General features: G+C 32.8%; 1 protein-coding gene and 1 pseudogene across 3 annotated transcripts; both read right to left on the bottom strand.

Annotated features, from left to right (window-relative positions):
- Positions 1–92: 92 nt before the first annotated feature.
- On the bottom strand, positions 93–1,588 carry LOC134250932 (serpin B6-like; annotated as a pseudogene).
- An 11,599-nt stretch (positions 1,589–13,187) lies between these two features.
- LOC134250937 (serpin B6-like) lies at positions 13,188–17,145 on the bottom strand. Of its 3 annotated transcripts, none has more exons than XM_062733299.1 (2): positions 17,081–17,145; positions 13,188–14,525 (listed from the first exon to the last, which is right to left on the bottom strand). In XM_062733299.1, the coding sequence occupies exon 2, from the start codon at positions 14,490–14,492 to the stop codon at positions 13,260–13,262; it is 1,233 nt and encodes a 410-aa protein (XP_062589283.1). In that variant the 5' UTR covers positions 14,493–14,525; positions 17,081–17,145; the 3' UTR covers positions 13,188–13,259. The 3 variants fall into 3 exon arrangements, with proteins under 3 accessions (XP_062589283.1, XP_062589284.1, XP_062589285.1); XM_062733300.1 differs by lacking the exon at positions 17,081–17,145 and adding an exon at positions 17,058–17,080; XM_062733301.1 differs by lacking the exon at positions 17,081–17,145 and adding an exon at positions 15,387–15,531.
- Positions 17,146–22,072: the final 4,927 nt, after the last annotated feature.

Here is a 22,072-nt window from a genome sequence, read left to right as displayed (position 1 = left end):
AATACTTTAACAATGGTTACAGAATTTGAGAAAGCGGGTGTCCAGAAAGCTTGCAGATCAATGAGATGAAATATTGGACAACCAAGATAATAAAAACGTGTAAAAAAAATATCCTACCTTCATTATTGTCATGCGTATAGAAATGGTCGTGTTCAATGACTTCAACCAAAGACAAAGTATTCATTTTCTCTCCTTTACACTGATCAGCAATCCATTGTGCCCGATTTTGTCGGTTTCTAACCGGTTATTTACATACTTGTTATTTCAGCGCTTAATTCTCAATGAATATTACCGTCACATAAAGCGTTTAACAGACCCATGTATTAAATTATCTTTCTTACAAAAGAGTTCCAATTTTGGGTTCCTAATTGATTCGCCACACGGAAAATTCTCGTTTTCACCGGAAGAACTTAGATTTTCACCGGAAAAGCAGCCATTATGACGTTGTAGCATTCGTCCTTAATGTGAAAACGACTCCCGTGGCCGCTGCAGCTTCAGTGCCTTCTTCATTGACCTCGACAAAGGCTTTATGGAAAACTTCACTAATGTATGCATCCTGATATTTGTATATGCCTGAAAAATTGGCTCTGTTTGAGTCGAATGCTGACGACATACCCATTGCTGACAAATGGGATTTCAACTGAAAGGCAGATTCCAGTTTGAATTTTGGCAGATAAACCTTCACTTCATTTTTTCTTAGACAACTTAGTGCATTTCTAATTACAGTCTCGGTCAAACTCTTTTCAACGGTCTCTAAACCATTTACTTCAGTTGGGAGGAGAATAACCATACTCATTGTTTTGCCTTGATAGGGAAGCTCAAGAACGTCTAGCTTCAAGCTTGAAACATGGCAAATTTTAAAATTTTCCTTTTGGTACATCATATCCGTCATGAATTTTGTTTTGCCATTTCGAAATTCCATTTTTGTCGTGAGCTCTGCTTTGAATTTACTGTCTCAAATTCCCTTAAAGTAAATGGCATTTACAAGAACTATTAATGTTCCACTGTTCAGTACTCCTGCCGGGATGAGATTTCTGATTTTGTTCTTCGTTTGCTGACTAACCCAGGAATTTATTTTACTACGTGACATTTGAGATTTGGAAAAATCCAAAGACTTTACTGTTGCATTGAAATATCTTGCACTACTTTGAAGAAATGGTTCTTCTGCTATGAACCTCGTGCTTTGGTAGATTCTATTTGCTGTTTCCAGTGTATTGTTTTCAACAGCCGCCGAAAGAAACCCTAAAAACGTGCCGTATGCTGAGTAAACGTCTTTTCCTAGCCCGCCAAAATGAAGAACTTGATTCATTTCTTTTAGTGTTTCTCCTCCTGCACCTAGATTAATCATTGCAAGGGCCGTAGAAATGCTGAAAGGCGAAAAGAAAACGTTGGATTCCGATGGTAACTGCTTCAACAGACTCAGCATAAATTCTCTGTTTGCTTTTGTGAAAGCTTTGGCAGTGTTACCGTTTTGAAAAGCAGGTTCATTTGTCGTTACTTCATGAAGAGCAGAGTACATAAGTAAAATTGCAAAACATGCTGATCGAAGTCGATGAAAGGCATCAGGTAGCATGGTTAAAATTAGTTCCTTAGTACCAAATCCTCCCTAAAATGATGAGATATTTCTTTAATGAATCAAGCAATGGGCCACAACGCTCACCTGACTTACTTTAGCATAACTGTTCTATATAAAATTTTCCTCTATTCTCGTGTTTTTCTACTAAATTTTTGAATTGATATTTGTATCATTATCCTTTTTAAGATCTGTAATTTGAACCAAAAAATCTACAATACAAGATGTTTTCACTTTCGCATGATTCTTCATAGCTTTATTGTTATTGAGTAAAAAAATTTTTAACAACGTTGTCCAAGTAAATCCTTTCGTTGTAGTCACTAAACCCGAAGACCATAAATTGACAATTGATTTAAAATCTAAAGTACCATTGGGTCAGCTTTTTTGTCCAACATTTGTTGAAGCATCTTACACACAAGATTCAGCCTTTAAGACCTAGTCGCCCTGGAGAAAATTTTCCATATGCATTTCAAAGAAAAATTTTGTATCCCTATTATAGCCCTAAACTAATATTAGGGTCCATGATTTGAACAGTTTAGAATCTACACTATCCGAGGAATCTTCCACACCGATCTTTGGTTTCTTTTTATAGCCCAACCCTGCCTCCGACTTGAACAAAATTAAAATGTAAATTCAAAATAACCTTCGAATTCTTCAAAAGGTTTAGCTGTTTTGGAGAAATTGTTTTAGAGAAAATAATGTTAAAGGATTTTACCTATTAAGTACTTGAAAAGATCTTTTCATGACACCCTTTCTTTACCTGTTTTTGATTATATATATAAAATAGGGTGTTTATTCTTTCATTTTTGACAGTGTAGAATTTTATTACTTAAGGCTGCTTTGTGCAAACTCCGATTCTAATTGACCCAATTGCTCTTAGTAAGAAACAGAAAATTTGACAAATTTTACTATAGGACGGAGAAAGGACATAAGGCCATCAAAAACACATTTTTATTAGCTATAGCTCTGATTAAAATATAAGCAAAAGATTTTTGGATTGTGAAAGATATAAATGTCTTAAATAAATTGCATTGAGTAAATCAAAAGGATCGAAAAAAACTTTCTTACAACTTACTTAGTTTCTCTCCTTACATCTGATAATTCGTCAAGAAAATTAGAGAAAAATTAAAATTTAAACAAGGAAAAAAATTGAATAGCATATCAACTAGAAAATCAACTTGCTTCTCCAATAAGACCATAAACAGGAGCAAAAAAAAAATATTATCACAGATCATTCAATTGATGCCGCTATGAGAAATTTGTTAAATTTTACACTGTCGGATAATCCTGCATAACGCAGCGCAGTCTGTCGGATATGCACCTTTATTGCAGACGCCATTATTATATAACCTATCATTGCCAAATTGCAATCTTTGGTTTTCTTTAAAGAGTTATCGTATTTTTACGGATTTTAATCCGATCAAAATTTTGTTTTTGTTGCGCAATTTTTGTAAGCTTTGTAGAGCGGTGGGAAAAATCCACCACCCTTCTTGTTTTGGTGTTTGGTTTTAAAATGTATTATATTGCATTCTATTCAAAATTTGTATTTTCATAATAACTGGTACGTTTTGTGCATTGGCATAATTATTTTGACACCTCCAAGGATGAACTCATTTATGTTATATTTTTATGCATATTTACATGCAATCGGATATTTTCACTGCATGTAAATTTCTAGTCAGTTTCAGGGGGATCACACTTGTACCTTTCACATATGTGCATGTATCCAGTATTGTTTAATATTAGGTGATCCCCCTTAATTATTTTTTATACATTTTACTTTACGTCATTCAATTAAATGACATAATCGACAAAACTGTGAAAAACATCTACATTGTACGAGTTTCTTAATCAACATTAACCCGCGAATATTAATTTCTTTAGTTTGTTTATGTAGAGAATTTCTCCCCAGTCGCAAAGAAAATAATCGTTAGGCACTGGTTTCAAACTGACGTTTTGCGAAAAACAATGACTTGAAAAATAGTTGGTTGACAGTATCCTGGGCCCAGAAATTGCACATCTGTCTATGAAGAGTAAACATGCCTTGTTATCTGGTATACATAATGCACTATATTTCTTAGTATGCTTGTTACTGCGCAGAAAATATCTTTTGTTCTACAAACAGTTAATGGTGTAACACACTCACCTTGTCAGGTCTATCACTTGAACAAAATCCTGGAACAGACTGTTGTTCATACCATTATATATTTTACATGTTTTACTGGTCTATTCATCATTTTATTATGCTGTAAGGGTTTCAGGATAGAATATGATGATTCACTGCATGCAAGTAACAGCTTGAAATGCGTTCTACAAGTTCCAAACAACCAAAATGAATTTGAATTTACATATCTAAATTCTTAGAAATAAAAATACATTATAGTAAATTTTTAACCAAGCATCTCTCTTAACTCCTTACTAAGATACATGTATTAAAAGTAGTGAAGAAGAAATAGTACAGTACAATAATATATTCGAGAAGTGGTATAAATCAGATGTAGATACATAAAAATCTAACAAAATTTTGGAAAGAAGATGTATGAACAAGGCGGGCAGAATGCCGAAAGCGTCTGATATTCAGATTTCACAATCAATATGTGAATTGAGAATTCAAATTAACTTCTCATTTTTGAAATTTATGAAATTATGAGAAAAAAAAAATTCTGAAAAAAAAATCTGATTTTTTTCTTTTATAAAAGTATTAGATGGTATTCATGGGATTCGAACTCCTAATCAATAAAAATCCGACAAATGACTATCATACTGCTTTGAGACTAACGCGCTAACCATTAGGCTATATGCCTCATGATGACTTGGGCATTGAATTCAAATTTGTGATATGACCCTTGAATTAATAGACTTGAAGTATTTCTTTAAAATATGTGATTGGTATTTCATGTATAACAAAAAATATGTTTCTTAGCAAGCACATAAAATTCAAATAAGCATTAAACTGCGTTGATAATTTAGCATGATTTTAACGGCAGAGAGTACATGTCATTAATTTTTTCTATCAGAATTTCTAATTCACCATAATTTGTTGTTTTCACTGTACAGGTGATAAATGAGGTTGGAAACAAATTTTACACATTTACGACTGATTATCATCCTTTGGGGGTATACGGCCGATTGGTATATGGACTGTATTGACAGGTATGTACGTATTGTTTATCTCCAAGCAGAATATTTAAATGTTTTTACTTAAAAAGTTCAGATACTTATGTGAAATTACTTTTTTCTCTTTTTAGAAATATTCCTGAATGAGAAATACATCTTAGTGAATCTGTTAAGAAAGGGGTGGGGATTGGTTAATCTCTGAAAGTTGCTTTTTTTAATAATCCAGATTGAAAGGTTAAGTATCTTATTTTTTCCTTTCAAGTTAAAACATTATAAAATACCTGCGCCAACAGCTCACAAGCATTTAACGGAAATTTCTTTGGATGTATTATATACGTTTTAGAGTTTAAAAACTATAAAGGTTACGTTGCGCGGGAGTAACTGGTCAGCATGGGATTCTTGCTCCTCCAAGGCACTTCATTCCGATCTCTGTAAGGTGCAGTCTGTGTTTTGTCCTTCTAGCATATTTGTATTATTTATAGATTTTTGAGTTCGATCACTGTTCGCTATCTTCTTGACCTTTACCATATTTAAGGTATTCTTCATGGCGTGGGTGAACAGTGTGAGGGAAAAGAGACTCAAAATGTAATATATTTAAATACATTCGGTACAATTGATCGAGTAAACTCTTTACTTCAAACACATATCTTAAACAAGGTGTGTTTAAACGCGACTATAATACTAATTTACTGCTACATAATAAATCTCTAGACATCCAACAGTAAAAAATAATATATTCGTAAAAACAACTCTCTGATTTATTGCTGGGATCCCGTAATCATCTTTTAAAAAAGAAACACACTAGGAAAGTATTTTAACCATTGAACAAATTATACCGATCGATATTTTGAGCTTGTAAATAAAAAAAATGAAACAATATAGATAATTTCTATAACAAGGACTACCATAGGACCTTAAGATTGGGAACGAAGTCTTCAAATTTGGTATTTGCGCCCGTTAATGCTGATTTAATGGTCGCAAACTGAGTTTTACCGGTGACGGTAAGCAAAGTCGGTAAAATTGATCAGCATTAACAGTCACAAATAAATTAGATTAGTTATTCCCATTCTAATGTAATCCATGCATTTTGTTTGTTGTTTACGTCTTATTTTGTTGAGATTCATTATATAAACTACGTCACGGAGCATTGTATTTTTTTGCGCTGTTCGATTTTGACGTTAAAATGAAAAGCTTTCGCTCACGTTATTGCTCGATTAACTGCTTCAAATATCAGTGCATTAGCCAATCAAAACGTGTTTTACAAAACAATTGCATTAGAATATGCTTCTTTATTCTTGAGATTATTGTACCCAATGGGGGGAGGTATATAGTAATTGTGTTTCTGTTCTTGAATCTGTCTGTTCCTTCGTCCTGTACGCTTTGGGGTAAAGATCTCTTAACCACAACTCCTCTTATACCATTATGAATAAAATAAACTTTATTGAGATGTTCAAAGAAAATATCATTGAGTCAAATGCTGACTGACGTTTTTCATTCTGGGTTTTAGGCCTTTATTCACACACTGGATTGCCTCCGATTTTTTTCCTTATTTTCCAATCGGTCTATTCGGCTTGTTGCTCACGTCACCATTTCACTTGATTCCACGGCTGATGTTTATCATGACCGTATTTGATCTTCAATTGATTTGTATTCTTCCAATAAAACTTTGAGCTTAAGGTAGTCTGATCCACAGGTTTTCAAAATTAGCAGTTAAAGAATAAAAAATACTCATAAAAGGATGATCCACAAAGTTATGTAAAGTCATCCACAAATTTCTTTAAAGTTAAAGATTAAAGTTAATCATACCATATAGGGAAAATTGTCAAATCTCCAATTTTTTTTCAGAAAAAGCGAATTGGAATATCTAGAGGTACTGTGAGCAATGATACACCCCGCCTCCCATAATGCCCATGTGTCTATATATTGTTTTACGGTAATGTGTTAAGAGGAATAACTCGTCCTATCAAATGTTATCCAGAAGCTTCGATATGTGACGTCATAGGTAAATATATAATGGCAATGTCCATGTTTTGCTATGGGAAACTTAAAATACGTGTCGAATAAAAAAGTAAAATACGAGGTGCACAATGGCAATATGTAATAAAGATTCCGTGAAAGTTTCATTAAATTTCATTCAGTAGTATAAGAGGAGTTGCGGATAAGAGATCAAGCGTAACAGACGGATGGACGGACGGACGGACGGAAATCCCGATTACTATATACCCTCCCACTTTTCAAGCGGGGGTATTATAAGTAGAAACATTCTTAGATCAATTGAATTTCCTCTATTGTAACTTGATTATTTACAGATATGTGTATTAGAATGTTGTAAATTATCTGTAGTGGAAAGGGTAAAAAGGACGATTATGCAAATCTCACAACTAATTTTATGAACATACTGATATACAAAACAGACAACTTTAAAACAAAATCAAAGACTCGTTTGCAAAATCAACAGACTTCGATGTAAAACCAACGATCATCAATGCAAAACCAACAGTCATTCACTGAGCAAAAAAAAGATATAACCTGAATTAACGATAGGTGACGCACAAGTTTTTCTACTTTATAATTATTTGTGTACTTTCCAGCGAAACTGTCTATCAGCATCCATTTGAAAAACCTCGGCATGTATTATAGAATGTTTTATCAGCATCGAAATCATATATTGAAATGTATAATGCGGGATCCTATACTATATACAGTATATATCCATTTTCTAATCTCAGATTAATTATGTGCTTATCTTTTACGGAATGACTTGAGCAATTTAAAGTATGAATATCTTTTTTCTTTGCTATAAATAATTTGATGAATGATTTTACATTTTTGTATAATTATATAATTCATATCTATGCTCCAGGTTTTTTTTTATGGAGAAAGTAGGAAAATCAGTAAGAGGCCTTGGGACAAAGGCCCCGGGGAGTAATTGATTTTGAGCATATTTATTGCCATTTAAAGTGCATAAAATTGCAAAACGAACCACATTTTCTGTGTTAGTCAAAATGCACTTGTAACAAGGTATACTACGCATACCATGGCAAAGATGCCACCACTTTGTACATGAAATATATTTTGTGGTCCTACAGTTAAGTTTCTTTAGGTCAACTATTTTTGCATTTAAGCCACTCAGATTGGACAAAATAGTTTGAATATATTTATCAGACATAAGTCATTCCAGAATGTAATTTTACATTTTTGTATAATTATATAATTCATATCTATGCAGGCGCGGATCCAAGATTTTTTTTTTCCTGATTGGGGGGGGGGGGTCCACCCCAGTAAAAGAAATTCAGCCTAAACATATCTTGACATGCCAAAACACAAAGAAAATAAACAAAAAAACGTAGACTCCTTTCCCAAACGTGAAAAGAAATATTTTGGGGAAGGGGTGGGATGGGATTAACTTTTAAAGCTTCATACACAGAACCTAGTACTTTTCATTGCCACGTGGGGCGACTTCGATTCATACACGAGTACTTACTCGAGTAACTTGAGTTTCAATTGAACGACTATAGTTACAACTCAAACTACGTCATATGACTTTGTGAACTCTACCATGCTAACTCAGCCATACAGCAGGATTACTGGAGTTTCGATCTTGGCCGTCGAAAGAATTGAGAAAGGGTACGAATCTCTTGGGGTCAGCATATTTTGAGTTGGAAGAGGGGTCAGCGTTTTCTAGGGGGCGTCCAAGGTCACTAAAAGTAAACTTGGTTTAGTATTCTATATGCATGTACTGTTTAAACACTCTGCAAAATCCAAAGTGGGTGGTCCCCCAATAACTAGGGCTGGGACGATACAACTTTTTCTATATCGACACATTTTTCGATATTTCAGCCACGATACGATATGCATCACGATATGTTTAATTGCTTATAAAATCTTTTTTTGAATTGAAATAATCAAATTATTTCTTTGCAAAAGTGAATAATTTATTCAAAATAGTTGTTTACATGTTGTAAAACAAAAATATTTTACTCAAGTGGGGTTAATTATTATTCAATTTCTATATTCATATTTAACTTATTTATTTTATTTATTAAACCCCAAATTTAAATAAACATTTTGAAAAACAGAAAAGATTTTTTTGGGGCATATATTTTTTAAAATGTATCGATATGTGTATGTCCTCACATATATCACGATATCGATATCTCGATATATCGTCCCATGCCCTACCAATAACCCTACCCCTCTAGATCTGTGCATATCTATGTTACTAAAAACTGCTTTATTAATTGGCAAAGTTTTTAAAAGCATTATTTTTTACTTATTGTCTAACATATAGGAACCATATTTGTGCGACATGATACTTCTTAAATTAACTCATTCTAAAAAAAACTTGATAGAGGTCACTTAGTCGTACAATAAAGCAAAAACTGATACAAGTACAAATTGCCTGGTGGATGTTCAGGTATCAACATATTGTGTCATGCATGTAACAATAAAATACAAAATGTAATTCTCAATGCACTTTTGAAGAGTGTAAGGGAATCTTTTTTTCTTTCAAAAGGGAAAACGAGATATCCAGGGAAAATTTTCTCTTGGGGAAGAATACCAGTATCTACTGCTGGTATCTTGGAATAAATTTACAGAGATTTGTAGATATCTTGCGAGTCCGACATGATGTTATCATCCGAGATTTGCCAAATTGATGTTAATAGAAAAATTCGCGGGATTTACGTTCCTATGAAAGTAAACAAAAAAATTGCGCGTCATCTAGCGCGTAAATTCAGTGAATTACTGTTGGTTTTGAATCGGAGTCTGTTGATTTTGCAAACGAGTCTGTTGATTTTGTTTTAAGGTTGTCTGTTTTGTATTTCAGTATGTTCATAAAATCAGTTGTTAGTTTTGCATTAACGTCTTTTTTTTTACCCTTTCCGCCACCCATAATTAACACCATTCTAATAAACATATATGCATTCGATTTATTTAAGATAGTTTCTATTTATTACTAATGGAGTTTTATGAAGAGACTTAGATTTACATTCGACAACTGACTTTTACATTTTAGTAATAGGAGTTGGTTTCTGTTTGAATTGTAGAAGTCAGTCGTCGATTGTAAAAGTAAATCTGTTCATAAAACTCCATTAAGAAGAAAGCACTTAATGGGGCCTTCAAATCAACATTTAGATAATTATTTCTCTTTCATATTTAGATATTTTACTTGATAAAGACTTTAATGGATCTAATAACCAAACTCTACATTAAACGTGATTACTTCAAAAACTTTTCAATCGTCAACTTCCCTTTTTTATGGAGCAATTTACCTTCATCATCTGCATACGGAGTTTATATACCCCAGTTGATTCGATATGAAAGAGCATGCTCAACGTGTAAACAATTTTAAAACGAGGTAAATTATTGACAAACAAGTTGATTAAACAAGAATATCAGCAGTTTCGTTAAAGTCGTAATTTCGTAAGTTATATGGTCGATACACTGACCTTGTCAGTAACTACAATCTATCATAAGTTAAAATCCTGATTGACTTTTCCCTTACTAACTAGTGGAGCATTATAAACATACTTAATGGTGGACGGATTTTCCGCTATTTCCCAAACATGACAAGGAGAACAAGGCGGATGTGACCGGTCGGCAGGTGATGTTCACTCCTCCATGGCATCTCACCCCACCTGTGATGTATTGGAGGTTCGTGTTTGCACTGCTTCTAATTTGTATTATTAAATGTATTTTAAAGCTTGAATACTGTTACTTATTTCCATAGATTTATTCTAACACATCTGTTTCATACTTATAAATTTTATTTGAAAACGACGTTAATGGTAATCTAACAATCAAGCTCTTTGACAAACGTTATGATTTAAACGTTTCAATAGTCAACTTCCCTTACTTATGCAGCAATATACATTCATCACCAGCATACGGATTTCATATACTGAATCTCCGTTGCTTCGCTATGCTAAGGTTTGCTCTACGTATGAACAATTTCTGAAACGAGATGAATTATTGACAAACAAGTTGATGAAACAAGAATTTCAGCAGTCTCGTTAAAGTCACCATTTCGTTAGTTCTATAGTCGATACAATCACCTTGTCAGCAAATACAGTTTATCAAATAAGTCAAATGCTGACTTCATAATAATTGTTAGTCCATTATTTGCACAATGAATTGACGACAGATTTTCCCTTTATTTCCCGATTATGACGGGTAGCACATGGCGGGTGTGACCGGGTGGCAGGGGATGCTCACTACTCCATGGCACCTGGTCCTAACTCTATGTTTTGGAGGTCTGTGTTTGCTCTGCTCCTATTTTCTATTGTTTTAGGGACTTTTTATTTTGAATACTGTTCGTTATCTCCATATGTTTCACTCTAATACTTCAAAGAACGTTGAATCACATTGAAATGTAAGATATGAAAAAATGCTGCATGGAGGGATTTTAATTTCAAACTTCATTTTGAGACTTTTTAAATTAAAAAAAAATCAGTTAGTGTTATCTCTCCTGGCTGAAGAGCAGATATTATTATATCCTCAAAAATCAGAAAATTATCGACTTACATAAATATAAATTCAACTGGCTCCTTGATAACAACTATCAAAACATGGTGTTCCTTATTGTCTTAATAGGGTTTGAAAAGTTTCTGTGTTTTAAATTGATTTTTCAACATTCATATTGTTGGTGGATTTGAGGACGTGTATCTAAGCTTTTTTTGCTTCAACTGCGGCAAAAACTATTGTTATAAAATCATGCCCACTATCTGTTAATTTTTTTCTCCGTGTATTAGGGATATCAGTTTGCTACTTTTATCTTTGATCATGACTGGCGCATCCTTCCCTTCCTCTGAATCTTCAACATCTACATGGGATGTGCTCAAAGTACTTAAAGCGTGCGTTTCCTCTAGTTTGGCGCCAAATTGTGTAACATTTGGACTATCTTTTAGCAGTAAAACTGTGCAAATACTTATGTTTGTGATTGACTTTGAACCATATTAGCAACACACTTTACTTATTTCTATAGCATGCATCAATAAATTCTGTCTATTGTTATAAACTCCTTTTATATTTAAGCCAAAAAATAGAAGATTTTTTTTTTTCATTTAATTATATCATAAGAATCTTTTTTCAATCCTCTTCTTACAGAGCATGGGGTTATGTGTGGTTCGAATTAAAAAAAATGGTTTAAGCAACGTCAAGGATGGCTTATTATATTTTTCAATTTAAATCAAAATAACTCGACAATGAACACAATTATGATTCGATCAACTGTCTTTAAAATAAAATTACACCTTACAATACAGTACCGATTGCATTTGAAGTACATAGGAAAAAGGTAAATGAAGGATATGGGGATAACGAACAGTATTCAATTTCAAAGTCAATTAAACAATACAAAAATAGGAGCAGAGCAAACACGGACCTCCGAAACATCAGAGGTGGGATCAGGTGCCATGGAGGAGTGAACATCCCCTGCCGACCGGTCACACCCGCCGTGTGGTCCTTGTCATATATCATACTATTTCATCATTATGGTAGTTTTAAAAAAGAACACACAAAAACAACCTTATCATTATTATAAAGTAATATTGACTGCAGAATTTTAGAGCCCTGTATATTAAAATCAAACTTTGCTTGATGTACTTACCAAAACTTGAACAAATAACTACAACACAAATAAAATATAAAGGAACATGCAGTTAAAGTTTTAATAATGAAGCACTTTGTTATTATGATAAGTGCAACATATGATCTAATCAGCTTAAAATCTGCAAACAAATAATTAGATATTTATAATGGAATGGATATTGATGTGTTACTCTAAATATTGAAATTTTACGTCGAATTTATTTTGCAAATCTGTGTCAAAAGCTTTTTTATTTTTTAAAAATATTTTTTCACGTTTCAAAATTTTGAGAATATTATCATGCCGCGCTAAAATCAAAATGCGCCAAAATTTTCATGACAGTGCTAGGGATTCAAAGATAAAAAAAAAAACTGGTATCTGTTTTGTTTTTATTTAAAAGCGACGTATTGCCTGTCGAACCATCAGACAATGTAATCTGTAGTTGACGCTCTCTCTAAACACAGATTATCACAGGTAATTACATGATCAGGTTTCTTAATATGACCACTGCTTTGTTTATTAATTAGATAAATTTTTATCAGAAAAGTTCTCTTTAGCCTTCGACTTAGGTAATCAAAAAGTCAGCAAAATACTCACCTTTTCATTTATTTTAAACATTCGGCGTAAATAAAATGTCTTTTAACTTATCCTAACAAAGAAATGAAGATCATAACCAGGAATCTGCTGACTTATGCACAGGTATGAAAACACAGTGGTACTTCCACTGGCAAAGCAATGGAAGAAATGAATACACTGCATGGGTAATGTGGGTACATGTAATAAGGAATAAAATATTGTAATTTTTTGGGGCAACGACTATACTTAATCAGCGTCTTCTCATTCATCCCGGGAAAAACAAATTACGAACCTTGAGTAAGCCTATGATAATTTTATTCAAAATACAAAAAAGTAGTACGAACAAGAATCTGCACTCTACAGATATTTTGTACAAATCATAGACACCATTTCAATTGCTTTTCCTTAAAAACTGACTGGATCATTAAATCTTCCAGCAAATAACATTACGTCGTTTACAGTATCACGAATAAAAAACAGAAACGGGTGATCGGCTCGAAACTCTAGAGGTCTTTGAATGGATCTAGACATAGCAATGATTCCCGTGGCCGCGGCAGCTTCAGTGCCTTCTTCATTGACCTCGACAAAGGCTTTATGGAACACCTCACTGATGTATACATCTTGATATCTGTATATGCCTGAAAAATTGGCTCTGTTTGAGTCGAATGCTGACGACATACCCATTGCTGACAAATGGGATTTCAACTGAAAGGCAGATTCCAGTTTGAATTTTGGCAGATAAACATTCACTTCGTTTTCTCTTAGGCAGCTTAGTGCATTTCTAATTACAGTCTCGGTCAAACTCCTTTCAACGGTCTCTAAACCATTTACTTCAGTTGGGAGGAGAATAACCATACTCATTGTTTTGCCTTCATAGGGTAGCTCAAGAACGTCTAGCTTCAAGCTTGAAACATGGCAAATTTTAAAATATTCCTTCTGGTACATCATATCCGTCATGAATTTTGCTTTGCCATTTCGAAATTCCATTTTTGTCGTGAGCTCTCCTTTAAATTTACTGTTCCAGATTCCCTTGAAGTAAATGGCATTTACAAGAACCATTAATGTTCGACTGTTTAATACTCCTGCCGGGATGAGATTTCTGATTTTGTTCTCTGTTTGCTGACTAACCCAGGAATTTATTTTCCTACGTGACATTTCAGACTTGGAAAAATCCAAAGACTCTACTGTTGCATTGAAATATCTTGCACTACTATGAAGAAATGATTTTTCTGCTATAAACCTCATGCTTTGGTAGATTCTATTTGCTGTTTCCACTGTATTGTTTTCAGCAGCAGCCGAGAGAAACCCTAGATACATGCCGTATACTGAGTAAACGTCTTTACCCAGTCTGCCAAAATGAAGAACTTGATTCATTTCTTCAAGTGTTTCTGCTCCTGCTCCTAGGTGAACCATTGCAAGGGCCATAGAAATGCTGAAAGGCGAAAAGAAGACGTTGGATTCCGATGGTAACTGCTTCAACAGACTCAACATAAATTCTCTGTTTGCTTTTGTGAAAGCTTTGGCAGTGTTTGCGTTTTGAAATGCAGGTTCATTTGTTGTCACTTCATGTAGAGCAGAGTACATAAGTAAAATTGCAAAACATGCTGAACGAAGTCGATGAAAGGAATCAGCGAGCATGGTTAAAATGAGTTCCTTGATACCAAATCCTCCCTAAAATGATGAGATTTTTATTAGAAAGAATCAAAACATGAGCCACAACGCTCACCTGATTTACTTTGGCACAACTGTTCTATATAAAATTTTCCTCTATTTTCATGTTTTTCTACAAAAGTTTTAATTGATATTTGTGTCATTATCCATTTCAAGGGGTGTAATTTGAACCAAAAAATTTACAATACAAGATGTTTTCACTTTCGTACGATTCTTCATACTTTATTTTTATGGAGTAGGAACGTTTTAAACAAGGTTTTCCAAGTAAATCCTCTTGTTTAGTCATTAAACCCGAAGACCATGAACTGACAATTGATTTAAAATCTAAGGTACCATAGGAACAGCTTTTTGGTCCAACATTTCTTGAAGAATCTTACACACAAGATTCAGCCTTTAAGACCTAGTCGATCTGGAGAAGATTTTCCATATGCATGTCAAAGATAAATTTTGTATCCCTATTAGAGCCCTAAACTAATATTGAGGTCCATGATTTGAACAATTTATAATCTACACTATCAGAGGAAGCTTCCACACCATTTCAGCTTTTGAGACCTATTCGCTCTAGAGATAATTTTTAAATATTGGTTACCATTTAATCTGTTCATTTGAATTCTTTTTGTAGCCCCACCCTGCCTCCGACTTGAACAAAATTAGAATGTAGATTCAAGAGACCTTCGAATTCTTCAAAATTTTTAGCTGTTTTGGAGAAATTGTTTCAGAGAAAGTAATGTTAAAGGATTTTACCTATAAAGTACTTGTAAAGATCTTTTTTCATGACACCCTTTCTTTACCTTTTCTTGATTATCTCCCTAAAGTAGGGTGTTTAGTCTTTCATTTTTGACAGTGTAGAATTTTCATTACCTAAGGCTGCTTTGTACAAACTCCGATTCATAATTGGCCCAATTGCTCTTAGGAAGAAATAAAAAAAAAATTGACAAGTTTACTGTAGGACGGATAACGGACATCAGGTCATCAAAAACACACTTTAGCTATAGCTTTGATTAAAATATAAACAAAAGATTTTTGAATTGTGAAAGGTATAAATGTTTTAAATATATTGCATTGTATAAATCAAAAGGATCTGAAAAAAATTCTTACAACTTACTTAGTTCCTCTCCTTACATCTAAAACTTGTCATGAAAATTAGAGAAAAATTAAAATTTTTAGAAGGGAAAAAAATAACATATCAACCAGAAAATCAACTTGCTTCGCCAATAAGACTATGAACAGAAGCAAAAAATATATTATCACAGATAATTCAATTTATGCCGCTATGAGAAATTTGTTAAATTTTACACAGTCGGATAATCCTGCATAACCCAGCCCAGTCTGTCGGATATGCGCCTTTATTGCAGACGCCATTATTATATAACCTTTCATAGCCAAATTCCAACCTTGGTTTTCTTTATCGTATTTTTACGGATTTTAACCCAATCAACATTTTGTTTCTGTTGCGCCATTTTTGTAAGCTTTGTATAGCGGTGGGAAAAATTCACCACCCACCCTGTTTTGGGGTTTGGTTTTGTATTATATTGCATTCTATTCAAAATTTGTATTTTCATAATAACTGGTTTTTTGCCAGTTTTTTGCATTGGTGCAATTATTTGGACGCCTGCAAGGATGAACTCATTTATGTTATATTTTATGCATATTTACATGTAATCGGATATTTTCATTGCATGTAAATTTCTAGTCAGTTTCAGGGGGATCACATCTGTACCTTTCACATATGTGCATGTATTCAGTATTGTTTAATATTAGGTGATCCCCCTTAATTATTTGTTATACATTTTACTTTACGTCATTCAATTAAATGACATAATCGACAAAACTGCATATCCGTGTTTGTTTTTTTTTTACTGCACTATCAGGCTGATATTTCTGCTAGGAGGCATAAATACTATTTTTTATCTGCAAAAGTAAATGAGCATCACAACATAATAACAAATTTATATCAAGTAAGTTGAAACCATTTCAAGCATGATTAAGCTAATAAAAAGAGTAGAAGAATAACATTAGAATAAAATTTGGATGCAAAAAAGAAATTTAATGGTACTGAATAACGAAAATTATAACAAAAATATTTTTAAAAAAGCTTATTCATTTAATTCCCGTCTAATGGGAAATATTTTTTTATATATATAGTTCTGAAAAGGGTTAGATAATTTTCAGTGATATCAAAAAATCTACAGAAATTCAACACTATGACCTTGGAAATTACTGTAAACCAATAAATGTATTTATTCGTGTGTGAAAAACATCTACATTGTACGAGTTGCTTAATCAACATTAACCCGCAATATCAATACTTTAATTTGTTTATGTAATTACCTACAAAGAAAATAATACACTTGCTTAAAATTACTTTTGCGAAAAACCATTTGAAAAATAGTTGGTTGACAAGTATAAGGTATGCAGATATTGCACACCTGTCTATGAAGAGTAAACATGCCTTGTTATCTGGTATACATAAAGCACTATATTTCTTAGTATGCTTGTTACTGCGCAGAAAAAATCGTTTGTTCTACAAACAGTTAATGGTGTAACACACTCACCTTGTCAGGTCTATCACTTGAACAAAATCCTGGAACAGACTGTTGTTCATACCATTATATATTTTACATGTTTTACTGGTCTATTCATCATTTCATTATGCTGTTAGGGTTTCAGGATAGAATATGATGATTCACTGCATGCAAGTAACAGCTTGAAATGCGTTCTACATATTCCAAACAACCAAAATGAATTTGAATTTACATATCTAAATTTTTAGAAATAAAAATACATTATAGTAAATTTTTAACCAAGCATCTCTCTTAACTCCTTACTAAGATACATGTATTAAAAGTAGTGAAAAGAAATAGTACAGTACAATAATATATTCGAGAAGTGGTATAAATCAGATGTAGATACATAGAAATCTAACAAAATTTTGGAAAGAAGATGTATGAACAAGAATGCCGAAAGCGTCTGATATTCAGAATTCACAATCAATATGTGAATTGAGAATTCAAATTAACTTCTCATTTTTGAAATTTATGAAATTATGAGAAAAAAAATTTCTGAGAAAAAAAAATCTGATTTTTTTCTTTCATAAAAGTATTAGATGGTATTTATGGGATTCGAACTCCTAATCAATAAAAATCCGACATATGACTATCATACTGCTTTGAGACTAAAACGCTAACCACTATGCTATATGCCTCATGATGACTTGGGCATTGAATTCATATTTGTGATATGACCCTTGAATTAATGGACTTGAAGTATTTCTTTAAAATATATGATTGTTTTGTCATAAAAGTTACTTTAAATGTATTGTGGGTCAAAACAAATTGTTGAAGTACGAGAAAATGATCGTTTTTGTTCTTTTTAGTGTGTGTATGCTTTTTCATAGGCAAATATTTTCAGTTTGTGTGAGATTTTTGTAAATTTTGGAGATTTTACATTAGGTTTAGTTTGCTATTAGATCAAATAAAATTTGGATTTAATTGAGAATAAATTTTTCACTTCTTGTCTGTCGCACTATAGGCACTGCGTACCAAATTCAAATCTTGAAAACTATCGACTTTTCAACTTTATGCATAACCATTCCTCGCGAGAAATTAAAGCCCAGGCCTTTTGACAGCTTTTTTTTTTTTATAAAAATAGAACTCGTAAATTTACTCACCTTGTCATCGGTCATTTGCAAAATTATTTTGTTGAATCATTCTTATTTTACACACAAGTAATCTAAAGTTGATATTAAAAATATGTTTGAGTTTCTGATTGACAATATCTATGTTGTTTTTTGATTCCATCAATTTATAGGAATTTCCATGGGTACTTATTGCGGCGCGCTATCTACAGACCTATTTTATTCAAATGAAATAGAAATTGTTTAAATAAGGGAAAAAAAGAAAACACTTGCTGTAGCCTTCAACTTGACATTTAGATATATCGACGATCTATTGCAATGGTATAACAATGGTTATTTTCATTCTTATGTCGATATGATATATCCCGTTGAGCATGAAATAAGAGTCTGACATATCAATTTTATATTTTGATATTTACTTGAAAATCACTTTAAAGGTAATCTAACAACCAAGCTTCGTTATAAAAGAGATGACTCACTTTATATTGTCAATTTTCCTTCCTGATGCAGCAATATGCCTTCATCATCTTCATATTAGTTTTATAACTCTCAGTTGATTCGTACGCAAGAGGATGCTCTACATACGTATGAACATTTATTTTAAAACGTAGTAAGTAGTTGACCAGCAAGTTGCTTAAACAGAAATATCAGCTGTCTCGTTTAAAGTCATCATTTCGTAAGTCCTGTAGTCTATACAATGACCTTGTCAGCAAATACAATTTATCAAGTCAAGTGCTGACTGACGTTTTTCATGGTTATAGTTACACCCTTATTTGCATACTGAATTGTCGACGGATTTTTTCGTCGTTTCCTAATCATGATAAAAATCATACGAGGGGGTGATCGGTCGGCAGGCGATGCTCACTCCTCAATGGTACCTGATCCCATCTCCCTAACAAAAATACTATTGTTATATATAGTTAACTATTTCTCCATAGTTAAGTTAAGCGATAATTGTGACACAAAAAAACTTTGACACTTTGATTTACTATAGTAATAAATTTGACACTTTGAATTACTTTTTCGATAATTTAGATGCTATGATTTACCAAAGTGATCACTATGAAAAATTTGATTTACTATGAAGATTACTTTAAAGATTTATTATAGTGAAAACCGTGACACTATAATGATCATTTTGATACTTTGATATACTATAGTGCTCACTTTAACACATTGATTTACTATAGTGCTTATAGTGGTTTCATTTATATTTGTGGGATCAATTTTCGTGGATTTAGTCAAATTCACAGTTTCGAGGATACGTAAATTCATGGACAATGGTCTTTACAGAAAAAAAAAATGACAATCATCTTTTCATATTTTCTTTCCTCGTATGCTTTAGCGGGAAAATCATGTCATTTACAATGTTATGACATGTAGATATTTTTAAAGAAAAATACAAACAGGAGAAAAATCTTAATTTATTATTTATTTTATTCCACTGGTTCTTTAAAAGATTTTAAAAGTTTGATATGTCTTTAAAAGTCGGAAACTTCAACAGTGAATTTTATCTTATAGGCGCAGGTGTGGAATACAGACGATTACTACATGTAAGTGCGCAACTGTTGAATACGGACGATAATCGAGTGTGGCAACAAGATATGAAAAGTAACCATGGTAACAACTATTAAGTATTTCAATTAACAAAATGGCGTTAGTTACTTATTGCTTGGACCCTGAGGTCCACGCAGTAAATATATAAACGAGGTTAAACCGGATGCCATGAGCAAACGACAGGCTACGCATGTGCGAGAATGCAAGTGAATTCGCTCATTAGGCCACTTGCCCGTAGAATAATTTGCCTTATTCGAATTAGAATATGCCATTCATTGACAAATCGCTCTTTTAAATCCGCATATCGTATTTATATATTCATTGGCGGATCCGAATTTCTCTTTTATACATATACGTTGATATAAAAACTAAACATTGATTCTATGGCACAATCATTTTAAAAAGTAGGAAGAACTTGCTGTATATAGATACATGTAACTTAACAACTTGAATAAAAAACGTCATTCAACGACTAGTTTGGGCTTTTAAACGATAGAACAAGTTTTCAACGGCATTAATAATTAGTTTGGTGCATCAAGGCTCACAAAATAATTTGATATTTCAGCAATCCAAATACCGTTTGATAGAGTTCTGTAGCAACGGTTTTGAATATGAAAGATGGAAGGGGGCTTCGAAAAAAAATTGCGTACTACAGAGCTGTGCTTTACATGTAGCATCAGATCTATTTTCACCATGATAGATTTCTTCCGTATAAATCCAGAACAGGTGTCAAATCCCAGCCATTATGGGTTACATTTATCAACATAACCCGATTTTTTAAAGGACAGATGTTACAAACAAACTTTTCTCAGAAATTTTGAAAATAACAACATGGGTCATGTTTTAATGAATAAAATTAACAACTTTCACCGCGTAGTTTTTATTTTCTTATTTAAAGTTACAGAAAATAGAATTTGAAGTGTAAAATATTTGTATAAAATGATAAGGATGATTTCAGAAGGGTAGAATTTTGAACGTCACAGAAGGTTAACAATTTCAATATATTCTAGAAATTTATTATTTGCATCATTTGAAAAGGAATTAAATCGCAAAATATATACCAATCCAGACATCCAATTTTGATTGTATCATCTGTCCTTAAACTGACAAAACTAAAGGCTAATTTTTGGAGATAAAAATTTATTAATTTTGCTTTGAGACTACAATCAGTCATAAGTAGGCAGATCAGTGTAGAAAATGTTAACAAACCTACATGAATACTCACTCCACCTAGAAATTTTCTTAAATTGAATTTCGGTCAGAAACACATGCATATGGTCCACGTATTGCATTCCTTTTTTAAAGGACAGTAACTTGTTTTTACATGCACGGCTTGTTTCGGGACTTGACAGAGACATCCAAACCCCTTGTTTGAATATCTCAGAACAATCCCTTCCACGCTCACTCAGTGGAATCGACCTCACGCTTAAACAAGAACAACAAATAATTCAGCCGTGAATGACAGGACGTTCGCACAATACATACCGCTTATTCCATGTATAACAAAAAATATGTTTCTAACCAAATACATTTACGACTGATTATCATCCTTTGGGGGTATACCGCCGATTGGTATATGGACTGTATTGACAGGTATGTACGTATTGTTTATCTCCATGCAGAATATTTAAATGTTTTTACTTAAAAAGTTCGGATGATTATGTAAAATTTCTTTTTTCTCTTTTTGAAAATATTCCTGAATGATAAATACATCCTTGAAGTCAATCTGTTGAGAAAGGGGTGGGCATGGGTTAATCTCTGAAAGTTGCTAAGTTTTTTTTTTTTAATAATCCAGACTGAAAGGTTAAGCATCTTATTTTTTCCTTTCAAGTCACAATATTATAAAATACCTGCGCCAACAGCTCACAAGCATTTAACGGAAATTTCTTTAGATGTATTATATACGTTTTAGAGTTTAAAAACTATAAAGCTTACGTTGCGCGGGAGTAACTGGTCAGCATGAATTCTTGCTCCTCCAAGGCACTCCATTCGGATCTCTGTAAGGTGCAGTCTGTGTTTAGCATATTTATATTATTTATAGATTTTTGAGTCCGATCAATGTTCGCTATTTTCCTGTCTTTTAATATATTTAAGGTATTCTTCATGGAGTGGGTGAACAGTATGAGGGAAAAGAGAATCATAATGTAAGATTTTTAAATACATTCAGTACAAATTGATCGAGTAAACTATTTACTATAAACACATATTTTAAACAAGGTGTGTTTAAACGCGACTATAATACTAATTTACTGCTATTAATAAATTTCAAGACATCCTACACTAAAAAATAATATATCCGTAAAAACAACTCTCTGATTTATTGATGGGATCCCGTAATCATCTTTTAAAAAAG

The sequence above is a fragment of the Saccostrea cucullata genome, unplaced genomic scaffold, assembly GCF_032062105.1.
Source record: "Saccostrea cucullata isolate Sc308-1 unplaced genomic scaffold, CSIRO_AGI_Scuc_v1 ctg11473, whole genome shotgun sequence".
Lineage (NCBI taxonomy): Eukaryota > Metazoa > Mollusca > Bivalvia > Ostreida > Ostreidae > Saccostrea > Saccostrea cuccullata.
The sequence above is the reverse complement of the archived record's forward strand: the minus strand, read 5'-3'. Positions and strand labels throughout refer to the sequence as shown.